This window comes from Protopterus annectens, chromosome 2.part0, assembly GCF_019279795.1.
Source record: "Protopterus annectens isolate FY-2018-M chromosome 2.part0, PAN1.0, whole genome shotgun sequence".
NCBI classification, from domain to species: domain Eukaryota; kingdom Metazoa; phylum Chordata; order Ceratodontiformes; family Protopteridae; genus Protopterus; species Protopterus annectens.
In genome coordinates this window covers 565,324,791-565,339,751 of record NC_056728.1, presented here as the reverse complement: position 1 = coordinate 565,339,751, position 14,961 = coordinate 565,324,791, and the positions used below count along the sequence as shown (strand labels likewise).

The following is a 14,961-nucleotide window of genomic DNA, read 5'->3' as shown; positions in this document are numbered from 1 at the left end:
AGGTCTGTGTTGAGGGAGAAGGAGAAATTCCCTAAGTCTCTTCTTGGAAGCAGAATAATCCTGACCTTCCCAATGAAAATGCTCCCTCATCTCATGTAAGGTTTCCCCAAAAGAGAAATCTTCAGGGGGAGAAGCAGAGGGAATAGAGTCCTCTGCATCAGAATCCTCATAAGGAGGAAAAGAATAATCCTGGTCAGAGGAAGAGACAGAAGACACAGAAGCCTGATCAGATGAATCATAAGGAATATCCTGTCTAGGCCTTTTTTCTGGAGGAGGGTGCGAACCCCTAATCATTGTAAGTAAATCTTCAGCCATCCGTAGTAATTGCTTCTGGGACTTGGGAGCTGTATCCGAGGAAGCTTGAGAAGAAATCCTTGGTTTAACAGGAGTCTTTGACTTTGCCTTTGTAGAAATAGTGATATGAGAAGGCCTGAAAACCCCCTCAGAAGCCGGTACCTGCACAGCGGTTCCGGACCCATCTGAAGGAGCGACGTCCGAAGGTCCTGCAGCAGATAAAATACTAGGCCTAAAAGGCTCCTCATGGGAGTCCGTGTCGGCCATCGGTTCCGAAGTGGCGGACGACAGGGGCTGCAAAAGCGCCTCACTGACTACCGCCGAACCCGAAGCTGGCTCCGGCTGCAAAGTATCTTGTTTGGACCTCGGAGGCCTATCCTTGTCCTTGCGTTTCTTTTGAATTCCGGTTGTCGGTAAAGTATCCGACGACACCCTATAATTGAATCGTCTACCGAAATAATTCAAGGCCCAATCGTACCTACGCTTGATAGTGCGAAAATTAAACCTGGCACAGAACCGACAGCAAGAAACGTCGTGGTCAGGGCCTAAGCAAGGTAGACAGTAAGAGTGGAAATCTTTATGAGGTATTTGTTTTCCACACGATGTACAATTAACTTTTTCTGACATCGGAGGAGCAAGAAAAAGGTTTCCCCAACGGGGTACTTAGCTTGAGAAGAGAAGTAGAAAACTTCGGACCGACGACAATCAAAGCACGTTGTCCTGAATGCGCCAACCAACGACTTGCAAGCTGCTTTCCACCGCACGGCAAGAAAGACTGGAGAAGATGGCGTCGGCTGTCAGCTTTATACCTCTGCGTTCTGACGTCAGGGTACTTGCTTGTCCAGCCGACGCCGGACCCAGACTTTGGAATTCTGGCCGACCTCGGGCTGCCTGCTGGCAGGAACACCCTACAGTTATGACTGCAACAGTGAAACATGAAGAACATCTGCTTGATGACAGGGTGTGAAAAGAGGTGGCTCAGTGCTGTAATGTGCAGAGATGGGAGGCATGGATTTTAATGGAAGAGAAGGATAGGCCCCTGTTGAGTAGAGGTCTGCTAGGTAATCCAGGATGAGAGGTAAGGAGGGCTGTGCTGGGTCACCTCCTTTAGTCTGGATCCAGGAACAATACCTTTTCAACTTGTCAGCATAGGATTTTCTAGTGCTGGGTCATCTAGCTTCACGTATAACGTCCAGGACCTGCTTGCTTAGGCTGGGCACTGGGGAAGTAGTCAAGGAATAAGCCATGCTGCCAGGCTCAGTCTGCAATTGTGGATGCAAGAACTCTCCCTCCTGCTGAGTCAGGAGAGTTGCAACGGTGACAGACTGCGCAGTAGTGGGTAACAGTGTTGGTGTGGCCAGTCTGGGGCAATCAGAACTGCCCTTGGTCTTTCCTCCCTTATTTTGAGTAATACTCTTGTAAGAAGAGTTAGACGGGGAAAGGCACAGATTGAGAGGTTTACCCATTGGAAGGATAGGGCATCCACTTTCCAGGCCTTGATGTGAGGTTCCCTGGTGCAGAATTTGCTGAGCTGGTGGTTGTTGGGGGAGGCAAATTGGTCCACCTTTGGGGTACCCCAATTCTGGGTCAAACGGTTGAAGGTGTTGTGGTTTAATTGCCACTTGTGTGGGTCTAGGAGATTTCTGCTCAAGATGTCTACCAGAGAGTTTTGGTTGCCTGGCAGGAATTGTGCTAGTAGATGAATATATATGACTGAGGCCGTATTCCAAAGGGTCATGGCTAGCCTGCCGAGTGGGGTAAGAGTGGGTTCCCCCCTGCTTGTTGATGTACCACATCACTGTTGTGCTGTCGGTTTTGATTAGTAGAGGCCCTGGAGAGAGTAGGGACTTGAAAGCTGTCAGAGGGTGCTGAACAGCTAGCATCTCTTTTTGGCTGATGTGCAGATGAATTTGATTTGGGCTCCAGTGGCCCTGAATGCACCTGCCGTCCAGGTGTGCACCCCAGTCATAGTCTGATCCATCTGTGGTTAGGGTCTGGGTGGCTTGGGGTTGTGAAAAGGGAAGTCCCTTGTTGTGGTTGCATGCTGCTGCCCACCAAAGAAAATATTTCCTTAGACAAGGTATAATAGGTATAATAGTTTCCAGGTCCGAAGAATGTTGACACCAAAGGCTTTGTACCACTGAAGTTTCCTCATATGCAGTCTGGCATATGGAATTAGTAGAATGCAGGAGGCCATGAACCCTAGAGCTTGTAGGATTTTCCTTGAGGATAACTAGCCAGCTGAGAGAAGCAGCCTGCAGATAACTGGGTTCTGGTGGCCAGTTGAGAGAAGTAGCCTGTCAGATAGGCTTGTTTTTTCTGGAGTAATGAATGCCATAGGGGATGCTGTGTCCAGGCCTGCTCCCAGGAATACAATTTGACTGGGGACTACTTTGGATTTCTTTTCGTTTATAGTGTACCCCAGTGAGGTTAGTAGGTCCTTTACAAATGTCAGGTGCTGCAACAGCTTTTCCTGTCTGCCTGAATCAGGCAGTCGTCCAAGTAGGGGTAAATATGAATATTTCTTTGCCTGCAAAAAGCAATGGCTGGAGCCAGGCATTTAGTGAAAACTCTGGGAGCAGTGGATAAGCCAAAGGTAAGTGCAGAGAACTGACAATGCATAGATCCTGCCCTGAAACGTAGATATTACCTGCAGCAGTCTGATTGGGAGGTAGAAATAGGCCTCTTTTAGGTCTAGGGTGGCTAACCAGGCATCTTTGGACAGCATAGGTAGAAGCTGCTGTAGGGTGAGCATTTTGAATTTTGGTACCACCAGGAAGGTGTTTAGAATGGACAGATCTAAGATTGGGTGCCAGGTGGCCTCTTTCCTGGGTACCAGGAAAAGTCTGGAATAGAAACCTTGGCCTATCTGTTCTGTAGGAAAAGGCTGAATAGCCCTCATGGAGAGCAGGGAATGAACTTGGTTTTGTGCCTCTGCCCACATGGTTTGGCGGAAGATCTGGGAACTCTTTTGGGGTTGACAGCATGTGGAAATAAAATATGTACCCCCTGGGACACTATGTTGAGGACTCATCGATCACTGGTGATGGAGGCCCATTTTTTTTTTTGCATGGGAGGCAAGTTTTCCTCCTAGGGGCACAGGCAGATAGGCAGAGGTGAGAGGTAGAGTTGAGAAGTCATTGTGAATTCTTTCCATACCGGGGTGGCTTAGCACTCCCTGTTTTAGAAGTGGAGGCACTCCATTGCTTAGATCTCTGCATACCCTGAGACTGCTGTCTGGGGAGGTCTGCTTCCCCAAGGTCTAGTCTGAGGGGGCTGGAAAGGACCAATGTTTTGAGGGGCAATGCCTACTGAACCTTGGAGGCTGAACTTGCAAAAAGTCTTTAACTGTCTGCATAGATTTAGCTTTTTCTTCCATCTTTTTTAAAACCTCTTCTGTTTGGTGCTAAACAAGTTGTCTTTGTTCACTGGTGCGGGCAATAATTTTGATTTGACATGGTCTGGCAAAGTCTGTTCCTTAAGCCAAGCATGCCTTCCAAGTACAGAAGCTGTGACTACTGCCCTGCAGGATGCGTCTAGGTAGTCAAACCCACACTGCAGGGTATGCTTACTAGCTTGGCTTGCAGAATGGGTAAGCTCATGTAATTCTTTATTTTCTGCACAGTCAGGGAAGGTGGATATTTTTTGTTTAATAAGTTCCATAGTATGTTACTGGTATTTCAGCATGTGGAACTGCCAATTTAATGTTCTAATGGCAAGAGCTGCAGAGGTGTACACTTTTTTACCTAATCTGTCTACAGCTCGGGAATGTCTGACTGGGTGGGATTCTTGGCTGTGATTGCTTTTATTCCTTTAGGTCCTTGGGAGATGACCTCTGGGTCAGCAGTTGGATTTTTGAAAATAAATTTGTGTGAGACAGGGACTCTGTAGTACCTGTCAGGTTTCCTGGGAGCAGGAGGTAGAGCATCAGAGGTTAGACCAGATTCCATAAAAACATCATCCACAACATCCAGAACAGGAGGATTAGCTAAGGGTCTGTGCTGCGGTAAATCTAAAAATTCCCTGAGTCTCTTTTTGGACTGAGGATAATCGTGGCATTCCCAATGGAAATGCTCTATCAAGGTAGGTAGGGTTTCAACAAAAGAAAAATCCTCTGGAGCAGAGGCAGAAAGAATGCGTTGCACTGCATCTGAATCCTCATAAGCAGTTAAGGACATGTCTTTATAATCAGAAACCTCAGAGTCGTCGGACTCTTGGTCAGATAAAACTGCTGGGGACAAGTCTCTCTTCCTTTTAACAGGTGAAGGCTAGCTTCCCCTAATCAGCATGGTAAGGTCTTCCGCCATTTTAAGCATCTGAGATTGAGGCATGGAAGCAGGCGCTTGACGTTGGGTCAGTTTTTTAGGTGTAGTTCGTACTCTGGGCCTTAGAAACTCGGTAGTTTTAGAAAGAACTGAAGACGCAAAAGAAGTCATCGGTTTGTGTTGAATATCGGTAGTGCAAAGAACTTCCTCAGAAGCCGGTGCCTTCACAGCGGCTCTGGACCCATCCAAGGTAGAGACATCTACAGGTTCATCTCACGGCATACAGGACTCCGAACGGGTCTCGGTAGCGGTCTGCAAATCCACAGAAGCAGGCATCAGGGGCTGCAAAAGCTCCTAAGTACCGGCAAACTGGTGACTTGCTTAACGGAAGGGTTGTAGCAGTTTTGGACCTGTGAAGTCTGTCTCTGCCTTTATCCTTACATTTTTTTGGAAGATAAGTAGTCTGATGGCTTACCCGAGCCATTTCAGAATACGGAGATAGAGCATGAAAGTATTTAGCAACGATAAGGGCCCGACAACATATAGTTCTGGTGTTGAACAAAGCACTAAACTCGACAGCGAGGGATATCATGGTCTGGGCCTAAACAGGTGATACAGTAAGAATGGAAATATCGGTGTGGTATTTGCTTTCCACAGGCGAGAGAATTGTTAACTTTTTCTGACATCGGTTAGCGCAAGGAAAAAAAAAAATCCCCAACAGGGTACTTAGCTTTAGAAGACTTCAACTTCAATCTTGGAAACGAAAACTCAGGTAGCGGCCGACCGACACTCATGCAAACTGCTTCTGCTTCGGCCTCCTCGGCAAGAAAGACTAATGTAATGGCAGAGGGTGCCTGTTTTATATACCACTGATGACCTGACGTCAGTCGTGGAGCGACAGCAACTGACGCAGAAATACTAAGCCTCTGGTATTCGGGCCATCTCAGGGCTACCCCTGGCAGGATAACCCAAGTGTGATGACTGCAACAGTGAAACACGAAGAACATCAGCATAATATTTCTGCTGTGCATCAAATGATCGTGGTGCCTTCCCATTAAAATAATGCATAATTTTGATCACTGCATCTCCAAAAATATCAATCCTCTAAAGTAGTCAGGAGAAAGGAAATCTTCATCAGAAAACACAGCAGAATGGGAGTGGCTCTGTGAAGAATAAGCAAGAGAATCTTTATCTGAATTCTTATCTTCACCACAGGACAACCCCCCCCCCCCATCTCTTCAAAGGAATACATGAAGAAGGCAGAACAGCAGGCATAGGTTGAAGTACCTGAAGGAGTCTCAAAGACAAAAGGGCTTTAAAAAGACCCTAAGTGAAGTCATGCCATTCTTTTGGTGGATCACTAACCACCTGAAGGGGAAGTATGCTTGGTCTTCTGCTTTTCTTGGTAGGGACATGACATGGAGGATCAGCCCCTTTCAGACTTCTATAAGAGAACTGAGTATATCCTCCAGCCAGTATTTAAGGAATCCCCCCAATCCCTTGGAGATAACCAGACAGAGTTCCTCTTCCCATCTGAAGCAGACAACAGGAGCACCAGAAAGTCCAAGGACTCCCAACAGAGACAGCACAGATGTCTGGTTCAGGCCAGACAAAGAAAGCCTTGAGTTTTGGCTTTTTAGATCATTTCTTTGGTAACATCTGGACATTAGGGCAAGAAGACTCCGATATCATGCCACATGCAAACTCCTTGAGCCTTTGACTTTCTAAATATGCGTTCAAGGAAGAGAAATGGCTCTGGAGAATCTTGGGGATAAAAACTAATACACTGAAAACTTTGTAGTCATGTTCAGCACCAAATCCTGATGATCTTTGTATGGAATTTGCCTCCACAGTCACATTTCCTTCTTTTGGAGAACACACAAAAAAAAAACTAAGAAGCAGTAAGAGAAGTAAGGGTTCCAACCAGGGTACTTATTTATCCTACAGCTAGGCTGCTGTAGTAGATGTATGTCTCACAGATGTAAGATAAAGACAAGTTCCTCTTTCAGTCTGGTGGCAAAGCTGTTCTGAGGTAACTCTCATTCATCTGTCCCTTAAGTGCTTCCTGCCTTCAGGCTTAAGTTGCATGTTAGATGTATGGTGCAAGGTAGGCATGCAGGCTTTGGTATGCTACCTACACATTTCTTTATCTTTAACAGGATATCCCATCAGTTAGTAATACTGCAACTGTGATCCTGGAAGGGCAATGAAAGACGCAATGGAAAGAAAGTCATTGATTAGTAGTACTGAGTTCAGAAATAATGCCTCAGTGGAACACTAAAGAAACTAATAGCTTCTGTGCAACAAGAAGATAACAAAGAAAATGGCAACTGCAGTGGAAAAGGAGAGCATATAAATTAGATTTCCACATTCTGATGCTGATTCAGAATATTAAAGATTAGAAATGACCAGGAAAACAAACACACGAAAACACCAAAATCTTTAAGAGAAATACTAAAACTCACCTGGAACACTGACAATTAAAAGTAGCAGCCTGAGGAGATTTACATACAAGACTGAAGCTTAAGCATGACAAGAGAGATCAGGACAGCAGGACTTCACACAGTATTATGCATAAAGAGGAATCATTTTATAACCTGGGAAAGTTTTAAATGCTGCCGTGACACGGTCCTGTTGGCCTTGAATCTTATGGTAGGAGAAACTCATCAATCTTATCATACCACAAGATGAGTCTCCCCACGGTAACTGCTGAAGATGCACCTCCAAAAGACAGGTGTGAAATGGATCTCTCAGTGGTTGAAGTCAAGGAGGCAACATACCGGGACCATGAAACCAACTCAGGGCTGGAATTAGCTGCAACAAGGTGCGACCAGTTTCCTTCACATTCTGATGATGCTCCGGCAGAGACCTGGAGCTGCAAGAGCAACCCTCAGTCCATTTCCCATGTCAAATTCTCTAAACCACTGCCATTTTCTGTTCTCGGAGTAGTGAGGTAGACTAGGAGGTTTCCCTTTGTGCATCTTTGGGTGCCCAGGTTGAAATGCAGACACTTATGCTGTTTTGCAACACATCATTTTCCTTATCAGCTCAATAAAACAAATAATGGTGTCAGTCTTGGCTCATGATGTGATGACAATATAAATACTTGGGTAGTTTAGCTGTTTCTGTTATCAAATGTTGGCACTTTTCCACAACAAACAGCAAAAAAAGGAAAATGGGATCAAAAATTAGGCATACTTCCCTAATATATCACTTCATAACAAGAGGTGTACTAGTACAGGGTACACATTCACTCAAAAAGAAAAGCTTCAATGTTATGCCTAACAGGTCATGTCTACTAAACCTACTGGACTTCTTTGAGAAGGTCACTAGAACCACGGACGAGGCCAAAATGATGCATAGCGTCTACATTGACCTGGAAACAGCATATGACAATACCTCAACTCTGGCATTATATGCAAACTCAAAAATTTAGGCATAAATCCCTATGTCACCAGATGGATAGCCAAATGGCTTAGAGCTAGGACACATGAAGTTGGGAGGGGGGGGGGTCTATCTCAATCAAGAGGCCTGTTACTAGCAGTATCCCACAGGGTTCAGTACTGGGACCTCTCCTGTTCAGAATATATTTCTCTGAAATTAAGGCAGATGTAGAGGGCCTTTGGCTGACCAAATCTGCTAACAACTGTAAGCTGGGTGCAATCAGTGAAACCTGAAAGACAGATATCCTCCAGGAGAGTCTGACAGAGACAAATAACTGGTGCCAGAGCCACAGCCTAAAACTCAATGCAAAAAAATGCATAATTATACCCTTTGGGAAGATGGCCACCCTTGCAAATTACAACATTAATACTTCCCTAAGAGCACACACAATGGCAAGGGAATTCAGGTTGACAGTAACCTGAACTTTGATCACCATGTGTCCATGGCTGTATGAAATTGTCACTTAGCACAAATTATAGGTAAGGGCATGGCATCCAGCTCTAAGGAGATCATAGTCCTACTACACTCTGCTTTAATCAGACTAATAATGGAGTACAATGCATCCCTTGGCATGTACTTTACCAGCCATCTGCAAAAGCTGAAGTGGGCACAGTGGTTCCTCATTAAAACATGTCCTATTTGGATTGCCTCAAAGTCCTGTCACTGCACTCCATCTCCTACAGACTACTGGGGCAATCTATGCCTAACCTACAAGGCATTCTCCGATCTAGCCCTAATGGATCTGCTATACATTCACAAAACAAACAGCAATAGAATTACCTGATTAAGTATCTAAACCTAGTCTGTGACAAACAAAATATGGTGAAGGGGCAGGTATGTGTCTCAGAGACTGCCCCTTCCTTGGAAAAGGCTCCCGATTCATGTAAAGCAGAACTCTTTTCTAAGCCTATTAAAATGCAATGTGGACCAATGGATGAAAAACTGCAACTTCACCTCTGGCCTGTCACCTGTGTCCCTTATGGACAGGGGCAGCTTGTAGATGCCTTAAACCACAGGTATATACCAAAGCCATTCTAGGACATCAACATAGATAATGGGAAAATTGGGTTATGAAAGGCAAGGCCTGTAAAGGTTCTAGAGCCATTAGCCTAGAAACCTTCTATGATCCTATAGCCAAGTAGAGAGGTAAGCTTTTATTTATTTATTAATTTTTTGACATTTAATTACCAGGAAAGTCAAACTAGCTAGAAGCCCATTTTCAGCAGAGACCCAGAGGGAGAAAAGCTCTGAATTAATACAAAAACATTTTAACAGTAGTATTTCACAATCTTCAAAAATAAAACAAAAATACCTGCAGTTTAAATAATTACAACAAATTAGACAATATAAAAACATTAGTTAAAAATTAATATGAGGTAAATGACAATCACTTAATATTTAGAGAAATTTCATACAGTTTGTAGAGAAAGTATTGTAGAAAAAGTAAAAGTATGCATAGGAACTGCCATATGAAGTGAGGGAACAGGCTTATAGTATATTTAGAGAGAAAGTCAGGGAACAGAATTAGATAGTAAGGAAGTGAAAAAGGGAGAGGAAGGAATTATAAGAAATGAAAATAAACTTGTTCACGTTTAGAGATATAGTTTTCCTGGTACTGATAAAGAACAAAGCCAAAATTTAACTAGGAAGTCTTTCAGACTGGTTTTGAAAGATGGGAGGGAGGATGTAGACCCGATGGATATAGGGTAAGGAGTTCCAGGCCTTAGCAACCTTGTACGAGTATACACAATGCCCAATAAAGAGTTTTTGGTCAGTGGATCACAATGACCAACTGGGAACATAGCTGTGTAGAACGTTACTTAGTGCTGAACAGGCAGATGGATGCTGGATAATTTTACAGGTGGTAAGGAATTGTGCATTTGTTAGATAATGTGGCAGTTCTTATCAATTTTGGCTTTTCAGTGCTAAACAAACAGTGGTGGGTTCTGAAAGGGGTATGTGCTGCAAATTTGGCAACTTTGTTATAGCATTGTTCAAGTTATAATTTTTGTGAAGCCTGGAGGTTAGTAAGGATGGGAGCACCATAAGGAAGAGTGTGAGGAGATCAGTAGTGGCAAGTTTAGCTTTAATTGCGTTAGTGAGAAAGCTTTTGGCTCTGTAAAGCATTCCTATTTTTTTTTTTAGTTTTTCTTATGCAATTTTGTACACGCAGATCAAATGTAAGATTATCATCCGCTATCACTCTTAATAGTTGGCTATGATAAGTGACTTCAAATGTTGTATTACCAAGAGAGAGGACTTAAAATTGTGTGCTTCATGAGAGAGGGATATGGGGAAAAATATAGTAATCTGGTCTTTTTTGTGGTTGAGCAGGAGTTGTGAGTTATGAAGCCATGTTTCAGTGGCTGTTAAAGCTTCCTGAGTAATTTTCTGGAGATGTACTATCTGCGCATTTTATTAGGGTGGCCTGTTGTGTGGCAGTACAAAGGGTCTTGATGAAAATGTTAAAGAGGAGGGAACCAAAGATAGAGCCTTGTGGTACACCTGTGGTGACTTGGAGTTAAGGAGAGAGCGCTGAGTAACATTTTACTGACTGATGCCTACTGGACAGGTAGCTTTTGAACCACAGAAGGGTGGGCTGAGCGAGACCTAGTGAGAACATCTGAAGTAGAAGTTTCTGAGATAAACTGTGTCAAATGCTTTAGACAAGTCTAGAAATAAGGAAGAAACTAGTTTGCCACAATTTCTAGCTTTACTGACAGTATCTATACAAGATAGAAGGACAGTGCTAGCACTATAGGAAGGACAGAAGCCATGTTTTGCAGGGGATGAATTCTTCCTGCAGGATATAGTCTAGCAATTGTTTTTAACTACAATTTTTTAAAGTATTTTGGCAAGGGGAGAGATGACTGCTATAGGTCTAAAGTTATTGTCTGTTGAGTTTCTTCCCTTGTGCACTGGGATAATGTGTGACTTTTTTCAGAAAGAGGGAACATGAGATTCCTGGATTGGCCTATTTATAAGGATTGAGACCGTATAGGCAAAGCTACTGGCTGCTGTTTTTAGGCACTCGTTTGGAAGGTCATGAGCTGAAGAAGAACATAGTTTAAGAGTAGTTTTATATTTGATATGGGCACAGGTTTAAAGGTGAAAGTGGACGTGGGTATTTGTGGTTGTTGGGCACGGTTGGGATTAGACGTTGAGGAATCCTTAGCTAGGCATGCTATACTATCTATAAAACAGTTGACCTGTGTTGCAGTTTCAAGTGATGAGTTATCAGTAGAGGGGCATAGATTGAATTTTTAGCTAAAATATAACATTTCTTTAAAGAATGCCCAAAATTTTTGAGGTCGTGTTCTGTATTATACTGAAAGTTATTATAGTATAGTTTTTTTGTCTTCATGTAATTACTTTTTAGTACGACTGTGAAGCATTCTGAATTTTTAAGATAATGAGGTTTTATATTTCTGCCATTCTTTCTATGCTTTTTCTCTGTCCTGAATTAGCATTCTACTCTTTCAGGATAGCCAAGTTGCATTATTTGCTTTTATTTTCTTCCTTCTATGATGTACAAGGCTATTTAGGATATTTAGAAAATTATATTGAATTCAATTACAGCATCATCTAATGGAAGGATTTTTAGGAAGTTCCAGTTAATAGATGAAAGCAAAGTAATGCACATTTCTGGGTTAAACTTGTAAATGTTACATGCTTTATAAATATGCTATTTAACTGGATATGTGAGATGTCTAGTCGTATAGATTGGGAAATTATCACTGGGACAGTCTGACATTGTAATTGTGATGGAGTATTTTGCTAGGGTCTGATACTAGGATCTAGTCTAATACATAAATGTAATGTCTTAGTATAATGCGTGGGGCTATTAATTAGTTGCAAGAAACCATTCAAGTTCATGCTAGATGTAGGGGAGTTAGCATTTAAGTCCAACCAGTTGACATTTAAGTCACCTAGTAAAATTTGTTCTTGTGGAAATGCTAATGACATCCAATGTAAGATATCTTCCAGTACAGCTGTATTGCCGCCATGAGTGATATATAGGACAGTAACACATTTCTTTATAATTGCTTAATTTAAGGAAAGCAATAAAACTCTGATGAACTGAATTTTGGTGTTGGTCTACTGTAAGGGGAAATATGGTAGGTATTGGGAAATATTACAGCAATACCACCACCTTTCCTCTTTATATGGTCGTTATGGATAATATTATAGACAGAAAGTATAACCTTTTGAATAGTTTATGCTGGGGTTAAGCTAAGTTTCAGTTACAGTGAGATCAGGCTTATGTTGGGTAATCCAATCAAGAAGTTCTAGTTTTCTTATTATTCTAACATTTGTTGCAGTAAAAAATCAGATTGCCAGGACTGGTAGCTGTTGGGCTACAAAAGTGTGTGGGAGAGAATGTGACAGGCGAGGCCAGGATTAGGGTGTGCATCTCTTCCTAGAAGGATTTTGTTTATTGCTGATGTATGCATACTTGTATTTTGGAGAGGAATTTTCCACTTAATTTTGCTTTGGTTTGAGGTGAATTGCAGTTAATCAGAACATATCTGGAATAAAGATGAGGGGCAATATTAAATAGGTTTGGTGCAACGTGTGGAGAGTGTAAAGTGGAAGTATGGATGGGTGGTTGGGACAGAGTTGGAGAGATGTTGCTACATATTGCTGAGATGTGGTAGAATGAAAGATGGCACAGTAGGAGGAGAAGAGAGAATAAGCTGTAGAGTAGTGTAAGTAGAAGCATCTATATTTTACATATGTCAGCTAGTGGGAAAGTAACAATGAAGAAGGAAACAAGAAGTTGCGTGACAGTGGGAGATCCAGTGATGGTGGATTCTGAAAGCTGGAAGAGGATAGGTAAAGAGAGAAAAGTATCTTCTATAAAAGAAAAGAGGTAGGGTGCCCTGGTATCTTCTCCGGAATGTAAGGAATACAGGAGTATTAAAAGGTAGAGAATAACAACGTAGCCAAAATAAGAAGAAATAAGGGTTTTTTTTAAAAAAAGAAAGAGATGGATACAATGTGGAAAAGACAGGCACTATTACGGAGGGTTGTGATTATAAAAGGATATAGTGCAAAGCAGTACAGGGGGGAGAAAGCTGGGAATGGAGCTAAAAATTAAATGGAGATAGGGAAGTAAAAAACTGTAAACAGAATAAAATGTATAGGAGGAGTACGGTCATTGGCGAGGGTTTTGGAAAAAGAGTCAAGTGAAATATGTATGTAGTAAGTTTTAGAGTAAGAGGAGTTGGGTGAGAAATGGGGTTACAGTAGGGGGAGCAATGAAGGCTTCCCACCCTCAGGTCAATTAAAAACGGAGATCAGTTTATAGCCAGAACAAAGCAATTAAAGAGATGCAAGCAAAACAGGTTGTCTGCCACTTCCCAAGACTAAATTACTGACATATGCAGTAAAGTCTACTGAACAAGCAAAAGGGGCCAGTGGCCAACTTAGTAACAGTTCCTTAGAGTGCAAGGACAATTTCAGAGAATTGCAATCACAGAGCAGTCATGTATTTAACTCATTAAAGTTAATACGCCCCGTGGTTCTTCATGATAAATATGTTTAAATAGTGACATAATCCTCAGTAAATTTGTAGGTTTCCGGTATTATGGCAGAGCTTCTGCAATATCGAAGTCAGTAGTAGTGACTGCAGGCTTTGCTCTATGAAGGAAGACAGCAACATATCTTACTCAAGACTCATCAAATTCGGTGTCCAATTTCATGTCATCTAATTATCTTACAAGATGTGTAAAAAGATTGTGAAAACACTACTATCCACAGTACTACAAAATCTCTTTGAGAAGGTAAAGTGGGGTGAAGAATAACCCAGACATGATGTTTAGAGAGGATGGGATGCAAACCTAGTATTAGTATTAAGTTGCCCATACAGAGGCAAAATGATTGAGACAGACATCCATATAAGCTTTGGAAACAATTTAATCAGAAGGAGCTGCTAATACCTAATGAAATACTACAAATCTAGGAGATGCCTTTAACAGTTTCCCCACAACCCTAATATAGCACTTAAGAAAACTCATATGGATAATTCATGTTATGAAGTCAGAAAGATCCACTCATACTTGAATGTATACACCTCTGTCAAACAAAGTAATCACAGTATAGCCTAGCCCACACTTTTTGTCACTGGACAGCAAGAAACTGATCATCACAACGAGAAAGAACAGGAAACCAGTGCCATAAGGAGGAGGAGCAGAAGAGGCAGACACATCCAGTGATGATGTTAAGGGGCACTGAACAACAAGCTGTCATTATGCAGTCACTCAGACACAGTGGGGAGGGTGATGAGGGAAACAATTGTTTCCTTGGGGTGCCAAACTGTCTTGTTGCAGCTCTGCAACTTTATTACAAAACTGCAAAATTATTACAAAAAAAAAAAAGTGTTGTGGAAATTTTTCCAAATATTCTAAAGTAGAGTAGAAGTTCTGGTAGACTAGGCAAAAAGCTTCAACTTTTTTCAGGAAAGACGAGAGGCTCGAATATTTTCAGAAGAAAAAAAACACTCCAATGAACATAGACTACAGAAAAATGTAGGACCTATAAAAAGGTCATGCAATAGCTTCCAAACTAATATGTTAATTTTTCTGAGAAATCTCTGAGTCGTAGATTTTAATATGCAAAACTACAGTAACCATGATAACTTCCAATTTATATGCAATAAGCAAACATGCATAAATGTACTAAATGCAAAATTTGCAAAGCACAATGCACATATTTTTATATATATATATATATATATATATATATATATATATATATATATATATATACACACAAAAACATCTAAATTTTAAGTGAGCCATAGTACCTTTACCAGACAAGATTGGCCTCTAAAAACAAATTCCCCTACCTCTGTGACAGGAGACTTAGGGTTAACATTCCTGGCAGCAGCAATTTCTTGTAGTTGATTTACCAGCTCAGTAATTAATAGCCTTTCCTCTGGGTTTACCTTTAGCAA

The 14,961-nt window shown here is 41.9% G+C and overlaps 1 protein-coding gene across 2 annotated transcripts in view; it reads right to left on the bottom strand.

Moving 5' to 3' along the window:
• Positions 1-14,961, bottom strand: part of GAK (cyclin G associated kinase) — a 2,484,892-nt gene that overhangs the window by 1,615,344 nt on the left and 854,587 nt on the right. For both annotated transcript variants that reach the window (XM_044060934.1, XM_044060933.1), the window contains exon 9: positions 14,854-14,961. This exon is cut by the window's right edge and continues 5 nt beyond it. In XM_044060934.1, the coding sequence (XP_043916869.1) occupies positions 14,854-14,961 (108 nt within the window). The remainder of the gene's footprint in view (positions 1-14,853) is intronic.